The following is a 21,682-nucleotide window of genomic DNA, read 5'->3' as shown; positions in this document are numbered from 1 at the left end:
AACTCCTCTGAACAAACATGATAAATGATCCGATGTTCAACCTGTGGCGTCTGTCCGCCCTGCTTCATAAATGATTTACTCTGAGCAGCGCGAACGTTTCGAAAATAATATTTAACTAAATGTGAAGAAGTTCTGCAGACTTCGAGAGTTTTGGGTGAATTTACCCCAGAATAACTAAACTTGTTATGATTATATGGGTCGGTTTCCTCTGCAAAGTCAGACATTTATTAGGATCCACCTGAATTGTTTTTTGAATATTTACTTAAAATATGTAAATGATACCTAGCTTCCCATTTATTACAAAATTACATTTCACAATATCAAAAAAGCAACATAACTAAAAGACACTATAGCCAAAGAAAAAACACCATTTTCATTGTCCAAATGAAAAATCATTCAGATGGGAGGTTTTATACTCTGCTGCTCATGAAAGTGGTTATTTAAGGCACCAAGATTAAATCTTAATATGAATGCAGCTCAATTGAAAAAGTTGTGTTTGGACCCATTAGGATTTTATTAACTTAATTGAGCTGAGAAACAATCATGGACTTCTAGGCCTGTCATTTACTGGACAAGTTCTCCCAGAATTTATTGCGATAAACGATAATATTGTTGTCTTGAGACCATTTTTGAGTGCCATAATAATGCAACAGCACAAGCTCAAAAACAACTTTAAATTCTAATGAACATTTAACACTGCAACTGGGAGACATTTTAAATATCCAAAATAAATAAACTAAACTAATAAATGAATTTATGAAGCCTCTGCAAACAAAACTTTCCTTAAAAAGGGGCTAGTTGAGACCAAAGCACCATAGTGAAGACTTTTATCAACCAGTTTACTGGTTAAAAAAAAAGAAAAAGAGAGCACCTGTGACTGACTGTTACTCTTTTGCACCCTGGTAGCAATGATCCAGCCTCAGGACAGTTAATTATATCAGAGAAGAGGTTCAAATCTAATCACAGCTCCTCTTAAACACACATCGGCCTGCATTCCTCAGCCGAGGAACTGAGGCCCAGCTGCTGAACACGCAGCAGCAGGAGCTAACGCCACACGTTGTTCTAATACACAATGAACCGTTATCCGTCCACACAACGTCATGCATGTAATGTGACGCAACAGAAAACAGCTCAGGAAACCTTCGTACAGAAGAACACTGAATACTGTCGAGGTGTAGCTGTGTATAACAGAAAGCCACACACGTTTTGCACGGCAGTAACCTGCTGATTTATTACAGTAGTGTACTTTGAAGTGACAGCCAGCTGCCAGACTGCTGATTCCACTATAAATCAGAAGAAATGCCTCGTTTCACTGAGTGATGCAGGATTTTATGGTCCGCCATATTCAGATTATGGACTCACTGGGAAGACAGGAGGTTAAACCCAAACTCCTAATGTATTAAATCTGTTTTATTATTCTCTAATTTCCACTTTTTCTGTTATTTTAACTATTTATTAGGGCTGGACAATAAATCAATAAACATATATTGTGATAGACATATCAATAGATAATACTATCTGATGGAATATTTCATAGAATATTCACTGAACCGCAAAGCATTCTGGGAAATGTAGGAAGGTGAAAGATTTCAGCTGGTAAACCTCTGACTGCCAGCAAGGAAAGGTTGGTGGAATCAACTAACTCACTCATTCTTTGGCTACCTAGCAACTCACTCATTCTTTGGCTACCTAGCAACTCACTCATTCTTTGGCTACCTAGCAACTCACTCATTCTTTGGCTACCTAGCAACTCACTCATTCTTTGGTTACCTAGCAACTCACTCATTCTTTGGTTACCTAGCAACTCACTCATTCTTTGGTTACCTAGCAACTCACTCATTCTTTGGTTACCTAGCAACTCACTCATTCTTTGGTTACCTAGCAACTCACTCATTCTTTGGTTACCTAGCAACTCACTCATTCTTTGGTTACCTAGCAACTCACTCATTCTTTGGTTACCTAGCAACAACCTGCTGAGTAACTGGCGCAGCAACAGTTTAATGTTTCACCACTGTGCCTCATAACTGCTTGAAATTAAAAAAATAACAGCGTGGAGTGAAAACTGTGGCTAAAAAAGTCAAGGTCACGCCCCCAGTGTGGCTGTAATTCAGATATTTAAAACAAAAAAAACTAAAATAATTATTGATATTGACTGATAAATGCTTATACTGCGATACTTTTTCAGCTATATCATTCTGCCCTAATATATCTGCATATAATGGCTCCTTGCTGTTAGTAACTTCCCGACTAAACTCGACTTGTCTCTAAAAGTTTGGGTCGTTTTCCATTTCAATGTGTTACCAACCTCAATGTGAGTGGGGTCATCACAAAAAGGAATGTTGAGCGATTTTTATGCATTTTCTTTTCTGCTACCAAACAACAATGTCTGCACCTCGTCTTTGGGCCATAGAGTTGATTTCCTAATGAAAATTCATAAAACCGGAGTAGAATCTGGAGTGAAATTGGCTTAAATTTTTCTCAGAAACTGCCTTGTGTTGTAAATTGGTGCTTTATGTAATTGTTGTAGGATGTTAACTGTTTCTGTTCAGCCACTGACGACAAAACAAATCTATGAAAGGCTGTATTATCCTGCTGATAGGAAGCTGGCTGAGTTTTGCAGACGAGCAGTTTGTCGTCTGTCTGAGCTGGGAGAAGCAGCCTGAAAAACTTGTTTTATTAGCAGAAACCAAAGAATGCAGTGGACTGACTGTGGAGCTCGTTTAGCTGCTTCATTTTTATTTAATAGAGACTCGTGACAAAACTAAAGTGGAGGGAAATTGCAGAAGTGTCATTTCAGAGCAGAAGTACAGAGAATAAAAGCTTCATGGTCAAATTAAAAACATTTAGTCCCAACTTTGAGTCATTCAGCATTCTCTCTGGAAAATGAGAATCAGATATATATTTTGTTTTAAAACCAAATATAATTTGTTAAATATTTACCAGCAGCTGACTCTTCATTCTGCTCTTATTTTTTTCTAAAACTGAGTTGGTGTTTAATTCAGTAAATACAATTTGTTCCACTTTATAAATTATTCTTGCATCTACATTAATAACTCAATGCCAGATGTTTCATTTTAGTAAAAATATTAAAAGGTTTTTTTTTTCAAGCCTTTCCTTTTGCTCTTGGATCAAATTTAAATAAAAGTAAAAATATTTTTGAGATTATTTTGATATAATCTACATTAACTAAATTTTGTTTAAATAACTGGATACAGTATGGCTATGTCCCAACATTTTGCTGAAATTAGATTTTTTATTTTTTGCATGGTTGTTCATGCTAATAATTAAATGTAACGGCAATTAGACTCCTGTGTGAACGGTTTACATGCACAAAAGAAAAACAGACATCACAGAAATTATTCAGAGCAGACATTATTGTCACAAGCTCATGACAAGATGAGGTAAACTAATAAAAAGGTAAATGTGCTTATTTTAGCCATAGTTTACATCTAGATTTACAGAGCCTGGCTCCTTCTGGTGCAGAATGATGACACATTATAAAATTGGATATAACGCGACAGGACTGTTCTAACTGCAGACGCTTAGAAAATGATCAGAAATACGTCCGATTTAGATCCACATATGGAAGTGACACAAATTACAGTTTTCTTGGATAAAAAGTTCAGAATTGTTGTGAGAAAGTAAAATTTGGGTCACAATGTCCTGCAATATGAACACAGCACAAGTTACTGCTTTTTATCAAAGGTGCAAAATATCTAAAATTAATAAAATTAACTCTATTTGCACAGAGATGCAAATTACTGCTTTATATCTGATGTCTGCACAAATACAACTACAGAAACTCTTCCGTCTTGTACTTTATTTTTATTTAAAATAGTTGCTGAGTTTGTCTGCAGCCTTGTGTTTTTCCCCATCAGCCTTTAGGTGTGGATGTGTTGCTGTTTATTGACCATGACTTTCTGGCAGAAGACATTATGTAAATGATAAATCTGAAGAAAAACATTAAACTACTGGTTTTACTACAAACTGGCCGCTGACACAACAGGAAATTTTATTTCCTGAAAAATAAATTTTTTCAGGAATCCCAGTTCAAACCAAACATTTATTTGTTTACAATAGATTGTATTAGTATTGGAGAACAGAGAAAATTCAACCACATACTGAGAAAAATGTGAAGAAAAGGACCTGCATTCCTCTGTCAAGTAACTAATCCACAGTACAGCAGAGCAGCACCATTGATGAATAAGTTTAATGCTAAACATTTAGCTGCTTTGTTCTGGTCCCTTTCTTCACATTTAAATATAAAAACACGTGGGACAGGACAACAGCGGTTTCTGGTCTTACCTTGTCTATAGGTAGTGGTAAAGGAGTCTGGATGACACTGAAAAGGAAGAGAAAAAGGTTTAACACCATGGAAACAGCAGGAAGTAAAGACACGGAGTAACCACAGCGACAGAGGAACAACAACTTTCTGAAGGTCCTTTTTTAACTAAAGTACAACAGTAGTAAAGCAACTGCAGTGGTTAAATCACAGCGCCTCGTCTAATGAAGGCATCATGTCCGATTTGCTTTGAGTAACGGATTGGTCCGAGTCTGGATAAATGTTTGAACAGAGCACACAGAGGAGCTGAACGGGCCTCAGGCTGACGGGCCGCTCCACGCTCTGGTCCATGCAGAATCATTGAAACACAGTCATTGAGCTGAAGGCTCCCCTTAAAACGCCGTGAAGCTCAGAGATGAAAGCGACGCTTCATTCACACAGAAACGCCTCGGGAGTTTCAACACACATCCACACAAGATCAATGACTGACGTTAGTCTGACAAAGTTTAGTGAAGGTAAAGTCCAGCATTGATTTACAACATTTACAAGAACACGAACGAAACAGAAAGACCTAAAGAAATGATTTCTGGAGATTCACCGCACACTGATCTGCGTTCAAACCAGAAATTCAGGATGATAATGGTGGAAATCAACCTTACCGTTTACGGAGCTACACAATTAAACTTTTAGCACAAAAATATATATTCCTGACTGACTTAATGAGCTAGAAGCAGTCAGAATAAACAGATCTTTAGTTTCTTGTGCAGCAGCCATGTTGGATTTTGTCGTCATGGTTGAGCAGAAATGTGTTTTTGTCCCTTTGAATGGTTCTGTGGTGGACCAATCACCCAATGACTGGGCCTTTCACAATAAATCACTCACATGATCAATTGAAAAGAGCTCAAGAGTTTCCATTTGTATAATTTGTTTTTCTCTTTTCTCTCTTTCTACCAAAAACTGGTTGATAAAACTCTTCAGTCTGGTGTTTCGGTCTCTGCTAGTCGTTTTTTAAGGACAATTTGGTTTACAGAGACTTCACAGTTAATTTTATTTGTTGTTTCTGCTGTTTTATTTATATTGATATCTAAATTGTCTTCCAGTTCCAGTGTTAAATATTGAGCAGAATTTAAAGTTTACTGATCTTTCAGAATGTGTTCTTGCATTTTTATGTCATTAACATTATATTTCTTGAAAATGGTCTCAAAACAACAATATTATCGTTTATCACAACATCCGGGACAATTTATCGTCCAGCAATATTTGTTATCATGACAGACCTATAAATGACCATGAAGGAGGGAATGGAGGGACGCTCAGTTTTGGCTATGTTTAAAGAGGAAAGCTGAACTCTGGAGAAAATACAGCAACTCTGGTAAAAGCAGGAGAGGTGTGAACAGCAGCAGGAACCAAATATTTTACTAACTTCATTCAATGTGTGTAGGAAAGGAGAATCACTTAAACTAAAGCAGGTTGAGTTTTATCTCAAAGCTACTGAGTGATTATGATAGAAATGCAAACATCCACCTACATATCCAGAATGAATTCATCTGAAATGATATATATAAAAAAAGTTAAACTGTGATCTTAGTTTGTTTTTTAAGCTACATTGCTTAATTAACCAGCTGCTGAAGCCCTCTGCCCAGTTTAAGTTGCATTCTGCAGGAGCAACGTCATGAAGACGCCTCCGAACGCAGACCTGCTGTCAAAATGGAAATCTGAGCGGAAAGTAGTACTGTCACGATAAATTAGGCCACAGAAATCAATTAAAATCATTTTAACATTTAAAATGTTAATGTTCTACTAATGATTGTTTTAGTAATAGATTATGGCAATCGATTAATCTGATAAACAGCCACATTCTGCAGTAATTCCACATAAGCGTTTTTTACAATGCTAGAAATGCATTAAAAGATGAACGTATAATTCAAATAGATTATTAAATAAGAAAAATATTTTATTGCCCAAAATGCAATAACCAAATTCCTTTAGCAAACGCTTGGTCATTTGAAGCAAAGGATGCATCTGCAGCTAAAAAATAATTCTAACATCAACATGTGAAACACTCAGCCCTTTCTGTTTGGCTTAATACAATATGGAGATTATCTGGTGACTATTTATTTGATTAATTAATAATTGGATAGAAAAAGGTGATTAATAGGAGATATTTTGTTTGTTTGCAGAATTTGAACCCAGTGAAGCCAAAACTGCCACTTCAGTTCTGGTTAAAAGATATTAAACAGACAAGGAACATTTTTTATCTTAAATGTAAAATATTGTACGGTCTTGTCTTAACTACTCTTCTGAACATGTTGTTCTTTCAGCAAATTGACTTTTTTAGAGCCTGTATGCTCGACTTAATGACTAATCGATTACTTAAGAAGTGGACGATTGTTTCAATAATGGCTTCAACCTTAGTTATATAGTAACAGTGATGTCATGTTCCAGATGCTTCTGGAGGACAAATAAAGCTTCACTGCAGGTGTTCAGCCTGAATCATAACGTTATCAAACACCGACCGGTGATGGTCCCAAACAACACATTTACTAAGAAAGCCAGGATCCAACACACAACAGGCCGTCGGCGCAGCTCAGCAGAACGTCGGCGCAGCCCACACAAACAGAAAGCCTGCAGCCGGCCCACAGGAACCAGTCATCCACATCTGATCCAGCTCAAGTGTTTTGCATGCAGTCCATCAGACACCCAGGACGGAAAACACTGCTGGGTGTTTCCATCTGGGCCGCTCGCATACTTCCAAAATGATTTTAAGAAGAAGGTTTAACGATCATATTTCAGAGTTTCACTGGATTTCCAGAGACTATTAAAGAAGGAACAGACTGATGGTACAGCATGTAATTCACTTTTTTCCACTTAGTACTCAGTGTTTCTGCTTCCAATGAACACATTATTGAGAGAGTGGAGGAACTACTGATGCTGTTGTTTTAATGCTCTCCTGAAAGTTCCACTTTTGTCTCATTATTCCAGAAAATATTTCCAGAAGGATGAGTGAGATCATCCAGCCTACTTCATGTTGTCAGACGGGCTCCATTTAAGAGGCCTGACTGTTTAACTGTGCCAAAACTTTAAAAACAGGCTAATCACAGTTCATTTGTGGCTTCACAAAGGTTCAGGTTGGCCCGTTTTTAAACTATCCAGATATTTTATTTACTCTTTGTTGGAATTAACATTTTTTAATGGAAAAAGAAATTACTTTGAGCTTTACATTACATTGTAATCTTACTCCCTCATCAAAAACATACCCGGATTGTGGCCTTGATTCTTTCATGCATGTTTGAGAAATCCTTTAATCTCCACTGCAACCATTCAGCTAGTATACCGACATTTTATAGCATAATCAAGTAACTATGCGTCAGAAAAACATAATCCTGTCCCTTTAAGTGTGACAGAAAAGTAAAAACTGAAAAAAAAATGCATAAGCAGCAGAAATGGTGAGATGTGTCTTGCAGCTGCTGCAGACAAAATCCAGAAGATGATCAGCACCAGTTTCCACTGGTTACTGGATGAACCCCTCAATCCGAAATCTCAGACAGCAGCTCATGTTTATCATGCATAATGAGGAGATTTGTAAAGGTGATCCTTCCATATGAGCCACAAGAAACGGCGCAACAAGCTTCAGTCTAATAGTGCAACATAAAGAAACTGGCCAAACTATCACCTCAGGGTAAAAAGAAAACAATAAACTAATGATTATTTCAATAGTAGATAATAGCATAGGAAATATTAGCACATTCTTTCATTTAGCCACTTAGGGCTTATTTAATATAATATTAGGAATACATAAAAAGACACAAATACACAATTCAGTTCCTTTTTCCGGTAATATTTTTTTTTTTCTAAAGTGCAACAACATAACATTCCTGCAGTGAATAGCTGATCATTTGTAGCAAAGGATGCATCTGCAGCTAAAAAATACTTCTAACATGAAAATTCAAGTCCTTTCTGCTGGACTTGTCAGGGTGAATCGGGTGATTATCTATTTGATCAACTGATTAAAAATAGTATAGCAAATAGGAGGGTTTTGTTTTGTTGTTTTTTTTTTTACAGTATTTGAATCAGGTGAAGCTAAAATAGCCACTTGAAACTTGAGGAGTTCTGGGTAAAACAGATTTACAGACAGATTTTTGAGCTTAAATCCAAAATGTATAGATGATTTTGTACAGATTTAACTGCTGATCCGAGTCTGTTGTTCTGACAGCAAATGGCCTTTTTTGAGTCTATACTCCAGTTAGCAATTAATCAATTACTGAATTAGCTGACTATTATTTCACTGGTTGATTCATCACAATTAAATTAATAACTAGGGAGAAATACCGTCAGTCAGTGGATCTGAATTTCATATAATCAGCATCGGAAACTAAAAACCAAACCTAAAAACCTGAGGATTAACCTTTTTTTTCTCCAAACAGGAAGAACTTGTGAATCCACCACATAGAAGAACCCCAGCAGTGAATTAACTGCAGCTTAATCTTTGTCTAAATAACAGTGATCTTTGACAGAAGAACCTCCTTAAAAACGCTTCCCGTCTGCTGAAGGCCTGAAACAAACCTGCTGAATAAGCCAGTCTTTAAAAAAAACACACATCTGCAGCAGAAACTACAGGATCCTGTTAGTCCTGCTGCACATTCAGCTCCAGCCCGCCAGCATTAATAAAACCCAAACCAAGCAAACAAACAGCGGCTGCCAACAGCCTTCTTACATGTGAAGAGATTATACACAAACAAATCACACAAAGCACCAACCTGTTCGGCTCTGAAGTAATCCAAGGATACCCGTCAACTTTTGCTCCTGTGTCAGGGTGTGTGTGTGTGTGTGTGTGTGTGTGTGTGTGTGTGTGTGTGTGTGTGTGTGTGTGTGTGTGTGTGTGTGTGTGTGTGTGTGCCCGCGCGCGTGCCAGCTGTTTTACCTTTCACAGGGCGAAGTTCACCCTCTAGCCTTACAGCAGTTGGGAAATAAACTCGTTTCGCTTCATTCTCCAACACAACACTTCATTCTCGTCCTGGGCAGATAATTCGTCTCTACTTTTCAACAGCCGAGCCGCAAAGACGCTCAATGACACAACCTGTCTTTCTATTTATAGTCTGCTCCTCCCGCTGATGACCAAGGTCTTCCTCCTTTAACTCAAACTAGTTGCACAAACTCCTCCCCGTCTGTGCAGCACCAACTCCGGCAAAGATCTTTCAGTTTTCCTTACAATCCTTCGCTGTGTGAGCCCTGCTCGCCTCACAGAGAACAAGTCACCTGAAAACGAAACATCCGCGTTGGTCACATGACCTCAGGTATGTGGGCGTGTTTAGAGGAAATATGGACGGCGATAACAGACAGAGAGAGAATCAGGAACAAAACAACGGCTGAATGGAGAAGGCTGGAGGCTCTTTATTCCAAGGGAAAAACTTAGTTGAGGCCTTATTTTGTTAAAAACTGGTGAACCCAGCATCTTCAGGATATTCTTTTGACAAGATAAAAAGCTTCATATGGAATCACAAAGGGAGATTTCTGTTTGATTAGTTTTCTGATTGGCTTCCAGCTTCACAGTAAATGTTCTGTATTAGACATAAATCCATAATAAAGATGTATGTGGTCACACAACGTTTCAGTCTGATGTAACAATTTCAGCCTGTTTTTGTATCATCTTGCTGATCTGAGGCATTGAGGTTGTTGCTGACGATATAATGCTTTTCCATCATTTATAATGACTGTACTGGCTGCTGCAGATCTCTTTTTATGCCATATGACCCGTTTGGTCTAAATATGAATGTTGGGAACCACAATGAAACCATCAACACGTCAGGAGTCCAAGTTTAGTCTCACAGTAAAGTCTACTTTAGCAACAAACGATAAATATAGGTTTTAAATATATGACAGCAGATAAACTGAGGCAGTTAATGTTGAGTAACTGTAGCATTACGTTTCTGGATAAGGACTTAAATGATTTAATTTACTCGACTGGACTCCATAATGTCATGAATGTCTACGACTGAGTGTTAGAGCCACACTAAGAAAATTCAGGCATTTGAAATAAAAAGAAGTTGTAGCAATATGAGAATGGAGTAAAAAATGCTAGAAAAAAGTCAAAACAATCTGAGAAAAAAGTCCCAATAATAGGAGAATAAATGTGAATCAATGCAGGAAAAAAGTCTTAATATGGTGGGTTGTAATAATACGGAAATAAGTCATAACAACACCAGAATAAAATCATGAGGAGGAGAATAAAGTCAAAGTAATTAGAGAATAAAGTTGTAAAACAAAAAGAATAGTCGTAATATTAGGAGAATGAAGTCAAAACAGTTGGAAAATAAAGCCGAAACAATAAGAGGATGAAGTCGAAATTAGGGATGAAACGTAAACGACTTACGATTGATTGTCAATTAATGGTTCATTAAATTAACACTTGTTCCGTTCGATAAACATCCTATCAGACACTGTTTTGGTGTTGTAGTTAGTAGTTAATGTTTTGTAGTTGAAGTTTATTTGTACTCTTTGCCTCTGCTGTAACGGTAGTTAAAGCTACCAGACAATGTGTTGCACTTTAAATCATCTAAAACGTTGAAGTGGAAGAATCAGTGGAGATCTTCAGACTCTTATGGTTCCCATCATGCTAATCAAAGCTTTCGCTCTGTAGTGGATTTTAGAGAAAGCCATGCATCTCATTATATGGATGACATGTAAAATCACGGGTGTGTTAACGTGAGTAAGCACATCAAAAGGTAACATTTTTAGAAACTAAAAGGTGTTATTTCAGTAGAGACCTTTAAATCTGCGGAAAAGCCATAACTCTATTGTTAAAATCCACCAATGCAATCCAATACACATTGCTTGCAACACAATGCTGTTGCACAAATACTCAAATACTGAAGACATCAGGTCATCATCTCTGGTCTGTTTTTAACGGTGGGCCATCCTGGCCAGACAGGACGGCGATATAAAAGCGTTTTTCATTCAGTTCCTACTGACGCTGCAGCAGCAGATGGCACTGCACACCACCGCTCTGTAACCTTGGATCACCTGTGCACACACGGCATCAACTGAAGCCAAACACAGACACAGACAGACAGGTGGAGCTGTGAGTACAGTAGGAAGCATCATGCTGGGTCGGCTGCTGCTCAGGAACAGCCCATCTTACTGTACAACAACACAAACGTGCTAAAAACTCATGAGCCGCATTTCATACCGTTTTATACAGTTACTGTCATGCTCAAAATTTAATTGGATATAAATTTTCTTTAAGGTTTGCTTATCACATCTCTGTGCTGGCAGAGGATAGAACAACTTCTACCTCAGAACATAAAGCAATAAAACCTTTTCTATGCTGCTGGTTCACTCAATCCAAATCTTATGTTATTGTTATATATTTTTTAACATTAAATCCTTTAGGAGGGTAACGGTGACTTACTCGCTTCGTCTGCGGGCCTCCATCCCATCAGGTAGAAACAGTTTGATTGTTGACACGATGCAGCCATGGGTGACTGGGGACAGAGAAACACAGACAGCCGCGTTACTAACGAGCATAACTGGCAGACATGACGACTGTTTTACGTTGTTCTGCAACTCCAGCGCTGCTGTCCTGCAACTGTAGCGTACGTCCCTGCTCCAATACACCTGAACTAAACGACTGGCTCATTTTTCAGCTAAACCTGCTGACACTCAATGTAGTGGGGCTGGACAATGAATCATCAATATATATCGCAAAAGACACTTGATCAGTATCAATATATAATATATTGATAGAATATTCAATTTCACTGAACTCTGACCCAGAACCGCACAGCATTCTAGGGGATGTAGGCAGAGGAAAAACTTTGGATGATCAGCATCTTACAGCCAACTAAGGTTAGTGGCATCAACTCACTCGCTCATTTTGTGGTTACCTAGCAACAACCTGCTGAGTATCTTGTGGTTACCTAGCAACAGCATGTTGAGTAATTTGCGCTGTAGCAGTTTAAGGTGTCATCACTGTGCCTCATAAAAATAAAAAAATGTAAAAAAACCCCAGCATGTAGTGAAAACTGGATAAAACAGGAAAGGTTGTGCCACCAGTTTGGCTTCACGTATTTAAAACAAAAGAACTAATCAATAATTATCGATATCGATATGATATATTGTGCTACATTTTCAGCCATAGTTTCCATCCCTGCAATGACAGTAACTCTGCCTTTTTGATTCAGGTGTGAATTGCTTCAGTTAGGCTACGTTCACACAGCAGGAAAATGAAATCCATGTCCATTTTTTCATATCAGTCTGAACGACCCGATTCTAATATTTTTCACCCAACAAAAAAATCTAAGTTGCGGCACTTCCATATGTGGAACAACATTGCATTCATATCTTCTATCCTGAAAGGTCATGTTGCATTTTATCCGACTTTCGCGTCACTGATGTGATTGCCATTTGTGGCGTTGTCTTTTTATTAACTTCCTTTGTCTTTATCTGATCTTGTGACAATGCTGTTGAATCTCACTGCTGGATAACTCTGATTCATTAACAGTTCCATCCAGACATCATTACTTCTGTAAACAGTGCACTGCTGTGTAAAGTCTATGTATATTTTTAGCCATGCAGTTCACTAAAAAAAAGAAAAATTGTTGTGATCATTTATTATCATAATAGTAATGCAAAATATCATAATAAAACTTAAGGTTCGCTCAAAGCGTTACTGTAGTTAATGCAGATATTTTGTAAATATGTACAGTAAACACCAACAGAATCTGAGCATTACTTGGTCATTCCTCGCAGCAGAAGTTATATTAGATCAATTTTCCAGTCCTTGAGTCTCCGTTCATTTTTGAATATACTTGCAGTCGCATAAAACTGAATCAATCACATCTTTTTTGATAAATTATTCGTTTTAAGTTAAATGTGCTCATACTGATGTTAAAAAAATATATAAATCCTTGTTTTGAATAGAAAAAAATTATTCTTTATTCTAACATACTAAAATGCCACAATGCAGAGCTGTTAACAGAGCCTGCACCATCTGTGCTTCGTCTTGTGCTGGACATAACAAAACCTAAATAATAATAATAATAATAATAATAATAATAATAAACGACGGTTGGAAATTTGATTTAATAAATATTCCTATGTTTTTTATTTTATTTTGGATCCAAAATGTAAGTGTATTTCTGGATTGCAGTCCTGCAGGTTGGATTAGTAATACAGTATGTAGAGCTGAAAATCTGACCTTAATATGTGCGCTTTGTTATGAGCCTTGTGCTGCTGTGTTGCATGGTTAAATTAGCCCTAAGCCACCATTAAGTATTTTTCAGGGTGTATATTTGGACTCTGTTTGCAAAAAAAAAAAAAAGAAAAAAAAAGAGGAAAATGTAACAGTAGGTTTCCAGGAGGCGTCTGGTTTTCCCTAACTGGACCAGCGTTGTCTTTCAGTCCGTCAGTGGGCATCACAGCATGTTTGCACAAACCTTTCCGTGTGTTCTCGGTGACATCGACCCCAAACTGAATGATGTCGCCGGACAGAACCTCGCAGGGCGGACTCTCCTCGGACCCGCGGCTCAGTCTCTGGCTGTTGATGAACGTCCCGTTGCTGCTTTTAGTGTCCTGAAGGTAGAACTGAAACACACAAACACAGCAGGTTAAGAACCTGGGAGGCAGTAAAACAGGGTTGAAATCCCGTTAAACATGACCAAACTTCCTGGTGTTAAGGACTGTTAGGTCAGCAGAGCTAAAGGGGAACCAGGCAAATGTTTACAGATAATTTCAAACAGTTGTTGAGTTTATGCACAATAAAGACTAAACTGTCATTATTGCAGAGGGAACCACAGGTTTCTAAAGTACAGTACCTTTACCCTGATGGAGAAAAGTAAAATGGGAGAGTCATGACTTGAGCTTTATCGTCTTGGTTACCAAGGATAAATTCACACCGGAGGTATAGATGCTCAATTCAAACCAATTTTGCTGGATGATAAATTGTCCTAAAAAGTATTGCGATAAAAGGTAATACTGTTGTTTCGAGGCTATTTTTAAGTAATATAATGATAATGGTATAATAATGCAAGAACACATTCTCAAAGATTAATAAACTTTAAATTGTAATGAACATTTAACACTGGAACTGGAAGACATTTTAAATATCCAAATTATAAATAAACAAAACAACCTACAAAATAAATTATAGAGTCTCGATACAATAAATCGTGCAAATGGAAACTATTGATGTTGTTTTAATTTATTATGTGCGGCACGGATCAGATTTTTGAGGTGAAAGATCAGATTTGGGCCGTTTAGACTGCAGTCAGAAGTTGGATCACATTTGTGTTGTGAACGTAGCCTGAACGTTCACATCAAGTGAGACAACATGACAGTAAAAATCCATCAAACTGGCCAATTACTAGTAAAAGACTAATTTATTTAGTCCACTGTTGTATTTTCTTTGTCGTTGATGTTTTATTTCCAAAATTTCTTGTTAACATTTTTTAAACACAAAAATACGGTGTGGTAGCTGGTGGACCCTCCCACCAGGTTCAGCTAGTTTTCTGAGGGAAACCCTCTAATATGTTTAATAATTTTGGTTTCCAGTTTGCTACAGCTTAACCTGCTAGTGCTGACAATAAATCCAGATTTAGCTGGAACTGACAGACTTCATCTACTCATCAGCACTGGATTTAATTATGGTTCTGTTACATCTGGAAGCTTTTCCGGGGTTTCACCGTCCAGGAGGGTGCGATAATACTGAGGAAGCAGCGGCATCCCCTGCCTAGAAGCCTCTTTTACACTCAGAGGTAAATCATGAGGGCAACAACCAGCATGACAGGAGCCACACACACCGAAGAGCCGGTCTAACTCCTGTCACTCAGATGGGCCAGAAAACGGGCAGAGATGTCAACGAAAAATACAAAAAAGAGACGAGAGCACATCAGAACGCAACAGGAAATAAAAACAACATTTAAAACGTACATTACGACACACACACACACACACACACACACACACACACACACACACACACACACACACACACACACACACACACACACACACACAGAGTAAGCAATCAGATCTGGATGCCTGAGGAGTGAATCTGTCTGACGTTCCACGAGTTTCATTCATTAGCTCTCAGCTCTTCGTCCTGACTGAAAACAAAGTGAACCGTCCTTCAGATGAGAGAAACAGACAAAACACAGAACAGAGCGGAGGACGAACGACGAAGAAGAAGCCAAAACAACAGACGGCGAAGGGAAGAATGGTGCAGAGACAGACGTTTACCCGACTGCAGAGAGCTACGGAAAGCAACCTGCTCGCATCTTGTGATGCTTTACCCCACACGGCTACCTCCTGTCCCCATGGTAACATGGAGACAGGGAGGGAGGGACCTAACTATAGAGCATTTCACCCAGCAACAACACACACACACACACACACAGCATCTCCTACCTCACATACAGCTCTCACACACACTTCTACAGTCATTTCTTTCACACGGACACAGAAAACATGACATCATCCATCTTGGATCAGATCACCAGCGGTTAGGTCCCAGTCCAGTAGGTGCAGTTAGTCTTTGAAGCATCATCATTACTAATTGACATTTTAATTCCCAGCATGAAGTATGGCTACAAGGGGAGCAAGAAACCTGAATACTTAACGCCCATCACAACATGTTTGGTTGCTTCTTGGTGTCAGCTTGCTTCTTCTAAAATGAGCAAAAGACTCATTAAATTGATCATAAAAACATCTAGAAAACAACACAACAGCTTCAGTGAGTAATCGCTGATGTTGGAGGAGGACTGGCCTCCACTTGGACTGCCAGGGAAGTACTTCAAACTATTTTCTCCACCGCTTTCTGTCTGGAAACAGCTGCAAATTGTTGCAGTAACTTGATGACTGTGGGTGCATTCACACCATGTGTAGTCTGTTTTAATTCAAGTTCGTTTTCCAAGAAAGTCTGGTTCGTTTGGGAAGTGTGAATGCGTAATCAAACTGATGTGGACCAAAAAAAAAAGCAAACTCTGGTCTGCCTGCAAACATCGGTCTTGATTCAGTTGAAGTGAACTCTGGTACTGCTCCAAAAGCAGAAGGCAGACTACAGCGCAGGGCATTCTGGGTAAATATAATCAAAACAAACTTGTGAGCTTATTGTTAGCAGGAGAAATGACTCCTGGTTTTTTACAAAAGACGAGTCCTACTCCTCAGTTCAATTCAACCGAACTGAGATCAAGGTTTGAAGGCGGACAGAGTTTGAGTTTCTGGTCTGCATCAGAGTTCGGTTAAGCATCCACAACCCCCCAAACAAACCAAACTGACTAGAGTTTGATTAAAGCGGACTCGACGAGTCATTTACCACCATGCACCATTAAATGAACATTGAGTAATTATTCTGTAAATGCAGAAAAGATATTAAATAAAATGAACACCACCAGCTGAAGCTCAAACAAACCGACGCCAGGTTAGTGAAAGAAAAAGGAAATCAAAGAAAACGGGCATGTGGTCCATGAAAAGTAAAAAAAAGAAATGTTTACCCCCTATCCACCACCAACATGTGAGCACATGATTGCATGCCTTCTCAAAATGCAGTTTCTCCACCAGCATTCCCGCTGCTCTCCTCGTTCCTGAAGCTCTCAGAGCAGCGAAAGCATCAGCAAGCAGCCAAAAGAAACAACGTCCACTTAACCAGTCAGGAGGTCAACACATGACAACAGGTTTCCTTGGCAAGCGCACACAGACACGTTAGCAGAAAGTATTCATCATGTAAGTGAGTTTGTTCTAAAGTTGAAGGACTGTTAGGCGCTGTTCAGGTTTGTCACCGCTCTCAACCTGGAGTGTCGGCCAGAACACCACTCAGGCCAGGATTCAGCTCAGGACCAGTTTTGGATGAGGTGCAGCAGGAGTTTAATGAAGACACGAGGCAGGATCCTTTAACTGTTCTGTATTCCAAACTGTATCACAGATAATCCACTGAACATGGATGGGCATAAATGTGTCTACATGAAGGTGTGTGTGGTTTCCTAGAATAAACAAAAATACAGAAAATAAGTTCAAGTTGTCCTATCATTACACCATGCTATTATACCTTAGATAAACTAAGAAGGAAACCTCTAAGTCAATATTACTAAGCAAACTTAGGCAAGTTAACTCCACAGTTAACTAATAACCATGTCTCTGCTCCACTGAGAATAGATATGCATGTGCGACACAATGCTCTACAATACACACGTAGCATATAGCTCGGACTTAGCAACAGGTGAAATAATAGCAAACAAATAAACTTCAAATCACTCATTTAGCTGCAGTAAACACTCAAACATTGCAACTTACTCATCAATGACGCACACTCTTAAGGAGAACACATATACGATGGTCTTTCCCACGTGTTAGCACAGCGGCTCGGTTACCCAAACTTCCACACCAGATACGTTGGCTACGGCAAGGTGTTGACGTCATCACTGCCCTAACTACGGTATCCCTTAAGGGACAAAAGTAACGCTGAACAGAAAACACATAATACAAAGAGTAATACTCAACACCAAACTTAAACTATATATAAGGGTCTTTTGAACAGCCGCCCCCAAATGTGTACAATACATTTGCTCAAACAAAAGACTCTAGATAGGGCGACCTTGCGCCTGGGGGTCACTGTCCTCATCAGGTATGGCAGGGAGGATCACAAGCCGAGCCACAGGTCGAGTGTAAGTTCTGTCCTTAATCTTCACATCTGCTGACCTGATGTGTCCATCAGGACTGGGGTGAACCTTGACGATGTGACCCACGGGCCAGAGAGCCCTGGGCAGATGAGGATCCACAATCATGACAACCGTCCCTTCTCTGATGTCATCTGTAGAGGTTTGCCATTTCTGGCGGGTCTGAAGTCCAGGTAGATATAGACGAATAAACCGTGCCCAAAAATGGTCAGTGAGCACTTGGGCATGCCTCCACCGCCGACGGCTCAGAAGTTCATCTTTGGAGTAAACCACCTGTGGCAGTGAACCATCCCGCCGCCCCATAAGCAGGCAGTTTGGTGTCACAGGATCCGGATCTCTTACATCGGATGAGACATAGCCCAGCGGCTTTGAGTTGAGGATCCCCTCTACTTCCACAAGTACTGTACGGAGGACCTCTTCTGTGACGGGCTGAGCTCCGACTGTAGCATATAGTGCTGTCTTCACAGAGCGGATTTCTCGCTCCCACACGCCTCCAAAGTGCGGAGCTGCAGGAGGATTGAAGTGGAACTGGATCTTGTGTGGAGCTAGCAGTTGCTGAAGTTCCAATGTCATGGCTGAAAACGCTCCCCTCAGCTCAGCATCACCTCCTCTAAAATTTGTGCCCTGGTCTGAATAAAGCTCAGCTGGTGTCCCTCTTCGCGAAATAAACCGACGCAGAGCCATCAAAAAGGAGTCTGTGTCAATGGAGGTCAGTACATCCAGATGCACGGCTCTAACAGTCATACATTTAAATATTATCCCCCATCTCTTTTCCAAACGGCGGCCTACTTTAACTTCAAAGGGACCGAAGCAGTCAGTTCCAGTGGAAAAGAAGGCTGGCTTGAAGAGGCGGAGTCGAGCTAAAGGCAGGTCAGCCATTTTAGGGACAGTAGGTCTCGCCCTCCATCTTTGGCAATCTGCGCAGGTCCTCTGGAAGCGCCGAATTGCTTCTCTGCCCTTTAGGATCCAATAATGGCGCCGCAGTTGTGCAAAAACTCGTTCTGGTCCGGGATGCCGTAGACGACGGTCACAGTCCTGAATGAGCAGCTTGGTCACTGGATGAGAGGGATCTAGAACCAGCGGGTGAAGGTTGCAGAAGGTTAGGTCTTCGGCGCGACGTAGACGGCCACCCACTCTTATAAGTTCTCCACTTTCATCCAGCTCTGGAGACAGTGTTAAAAGACGACTACTTCTTTGAACTGGTTTCCCTGCTGTCAGAAGGTGAAATTCATCTGGGAAACTCTCTTGTTGAGCCCTCTTAATGAGAAGCCTCTCTGCTTGACGGTAGTCCTCAGCAGTGGGACAAATGTCCTTTGCCGCCCCATGAAGCTCCTGTACTGTTGCATCCAGCAGCTCCTGCCAGGTATCATACTGACTCATGTAGGCTGGGGAGGCAGATGTCACGGCACAGAAGGTTGATCTGCGAAGCTCAGATACATCTGGGGAGACTTCAAGGGTATCAGTGGGGTCTTTCGGCCACTGATCTCTCGGTAGATGTAGGATGGGAGGACCGTGACTCCATCGGTTTGGTCTTGCTAACTCCTGCAGTGTTTTGCCACGTGTTATGTCATCAGCAGGATTTTGGGCAGATTCCACATAGCGCCAACTCTGCAGATGAGTCAACTCCTGGATTTCAGCAATGCGTGTGCCCACAAAGACTTTGAAGCGGCAGGATTCAGATCGCAGCCAGGTGAGCACCGTGGTAGAGTCTGTCCACATCACTGTTTTCTCAATATGCAGAGAGAGCTCACCCTCAATAAGCTTAGAAAGCTGAGCTCCCACAAGCGCTGCACATAGCTCCAGCCTTGGAATGGAGTGCAAACGTTTGGGAGCTACTCTGGAGCGAGCCATAACAAAGGATACGTGTGCTTGATCATTCTCTCCCATCATTCTAAGATACGCCACAGCACCATAAGCCTGCTCTGACGCATCACAGAACACATGCAGCTCTCTTCCTTTCACCTCCCAGGCTACATCAGTGGGTAGGTATGGTCTGGGAAAACGGATTTCAGGAAGGAACTGCAGCTCCTGTTCCCAGATATCCCACTGTTGAAGAAGGTCAGGTGGCAGCTGGGGGTCGTCCCAGCCCCGATCCTTATCCCACAGACGTCTGACTAACATCTTAGCTCTGGTGGTGTATGGTAGTATGAACCCCAGTGGATCGTACTGACTGGCCAGTACTCTGTAGATGATGCGCATGGTAGGAGCCTCATACTGGACTGGACGGTGCTTATAGCCAAGCATGTCTGAAGCGAAGTGCCAGCTAAGGCCCAGGGTTGATTCTGGGCTCTCCATCTTACTCTCTGCAAGCCAGAGCTCAGCACTGTCTGATCGATCTTCTTCTGGTAGGTGACTGATGGCACATGACTCATTGCTGGCCCATTGCCTAAGGAGAAATCCAGCCGATGACAGTAGAGCTCTTAGTTGGTCAACTAGTTCTCTGGCCTCGGCAGCTGTTGGCACACTGTGGAGACAGTTATCCACATAAAAACATCTCTCTATGGAAGTCCTCACCTCTTCTCCTGGCCGACTGTGGTCTTTGGCATGGCGTTGCAGAGCAAATGTGGCACAACATGGGCTGCAGGTGGTGCCGAAGGGTAACACCTGCCACTCGTACACTGCAGGTGGTTCCTCATGTTGTAGGTTACGCCACAGGAAGCGCAGAAGAGGACGATCTTCAGGTAGTAAGCGGACCTGGTGGAACATAGCCTTTATATCACCACTTACTGCCACGGCATGCTCACGGAACCTTAAAAGGACCCCGAGCAGAGAGGAACCGAGGGTGGGGCCAGGAAGGAGATAATTATTCAGGGTTTGACCTCGGTGCTGGTAGGAACAGTTGAATACTAGTCTATGCTTTCCATTGTGGCTGACGAGGTGGTGAGGAATATACCACGCTTCATCTCCTTTCTCCAGCTCTTTAGGTTCCACTCTCAGCACATATCCAGCCTTTATCAGTTTGTCTATCTCTGCCTTGTAAATCTCCGCTTTCTCTGGATCTTTGCGAAGCCTTTTCTCCACTCCTCTCAGGCTCGGCATGACAGCCTCAGGTGTGGCCTGCAGGAGAGGCATGTCTTTACATCGCAGCAGTGGGGTGGCATAGCGTAATATGCCATCGACTTCCACTCGGGCTGTTTTAGCCTCTAGGAGGTCCAGAGCTTGATTATCTTGCTTGGAGCGTGTCACCATTTTATCACTCCTAAGAGGGATGATATCTGCTCTCCAGAGCTTCTCCACATGTCTCATTAACTCACTCACTTGAGGGGGAATAGAGGTGACTAAACACTGCTGTGATCTTTCAAATTGGTGTAGAACGCTGGAAGGACCTTGTAGTGTCCAACCTAACCTAGTGCGAACAGCAGCTGGACCTCCTGGTGGACCAAGTCGCACAGGTTCTGTAGGAGTAATGAGATGTGGGTGGTCGCTACCTATCAGGAGCAAAGGCTTTATCTTCTTAAAGGGCTGGATTGGCAAGCCAGTCAAGTGCTTGTATTTCTTCCTGAGTAAGTCAACAGGGTAAGTGTGATCTGCTAAGTCAATACGTTCAGTGGTGAAAGCATTATGGATGCGGTATTGAGTCCTCTGCCTGTTTCTGGGGGATACAGTGAAGGAAACACAGGATCCATTAAGTGTCTGAACATCCTGCCTGATGGTACGTAGAGGCAAAGACTCTGGTATGCCCTGAAGTCCCAGTTTCTGAGCTGCTGAAGGCAGGAGCATACTTCTTTCTGAC

General features: G+C 40.8%; 2 protein-coding genes across 9 annotated transcripts in view; both read right to left on the bottom strand.

Annotated features, from left to right (window-relative positions):
• slmapa (sarcolemma associated protein a) overlaps positions 1 to 21,682 on the bottom strand; it is a 66,200-nt gene that overhangs the window by 27,517 nt on the left and 17,001 nt on the right. For 6 of the 8 annotated variants that reach the window (XM_015001677.2, XM_088005834.1, XM_088005835.1 and 3 more), the window contains exons 2-4: positions 13,717 to 13,864; positions 11,691 to 11,763; positions 4,306 to 4,342 (exon numbers count right to left, since the gene is read on the bottom strand). In XM_015001677.2, the coding sequence (XP_014857163.1) occupies positions 4,306 to 4,342; positions 11,691 to 11,763; positions 13,717 to 13,864 (258 nt within the window). Of the gene's footprint in view, positions 1 to 4,305; positions 4,343 to 9,039; positions 9,059 to 9,203; positions 9,531 to 11,690; positions 11,764 to 13,716; positions 13,865 to 21,682 lie in introns of those variants that run through there. The other 2 variants (XM_088005838.1, XM_088005839.1) reach the window with 2 other exon arrangements.
• LOC148159781 (uncharacterized) lies at positions 17,163 to 20,208 on the bottom strand. The gene is made up of 2 exons (XM_088005832.1): positions 17,567 to 20,208; positions 17,163 to 17,256 (listed from the first exon to the last, which is right to left on the bottom strand). Exon 1 carries the CDS (start codon positions 20,191 to 20,193, stop codon positions 17,854 to 17,856), a length of 2,340 nt encoding a protein of 779 aa, XP_087861958.1. The 5' UTR covers positions 20,194 to 20,208; the 3' UTR covers positions 17,163 to 17,256; positions 17,567 to 17,853.

Source organism: Poecilia mexicana, unplaced genomic scaffold, assembly GCF_051168715.1.
Source record: "Poecilia mexicana isolate PSO_F unplaced genomic scaffold, ASM5116871v1 scaffold_5, whole genome shotgun sequence".
NCBI lineage: Eukaryota > Metazoa > Chordata > Actinopteri > Cyprinodontiformes > Poeciliidae > Poecilia > Poecilia mexicana.
This window is presented reverse-complemented; position numbering and strand designations above follow the sequence as displayed.

Bases quoted from the DNA above. Each gene is read 5' to 3' on its own strand.
- LOC148159781 (XM_088005832.1), bottom strand. From the start codon at position 20,193: ATGCTTGGCTATAAGCACCGTCCAGTCCAGTATGAGGCTCCTACCATG.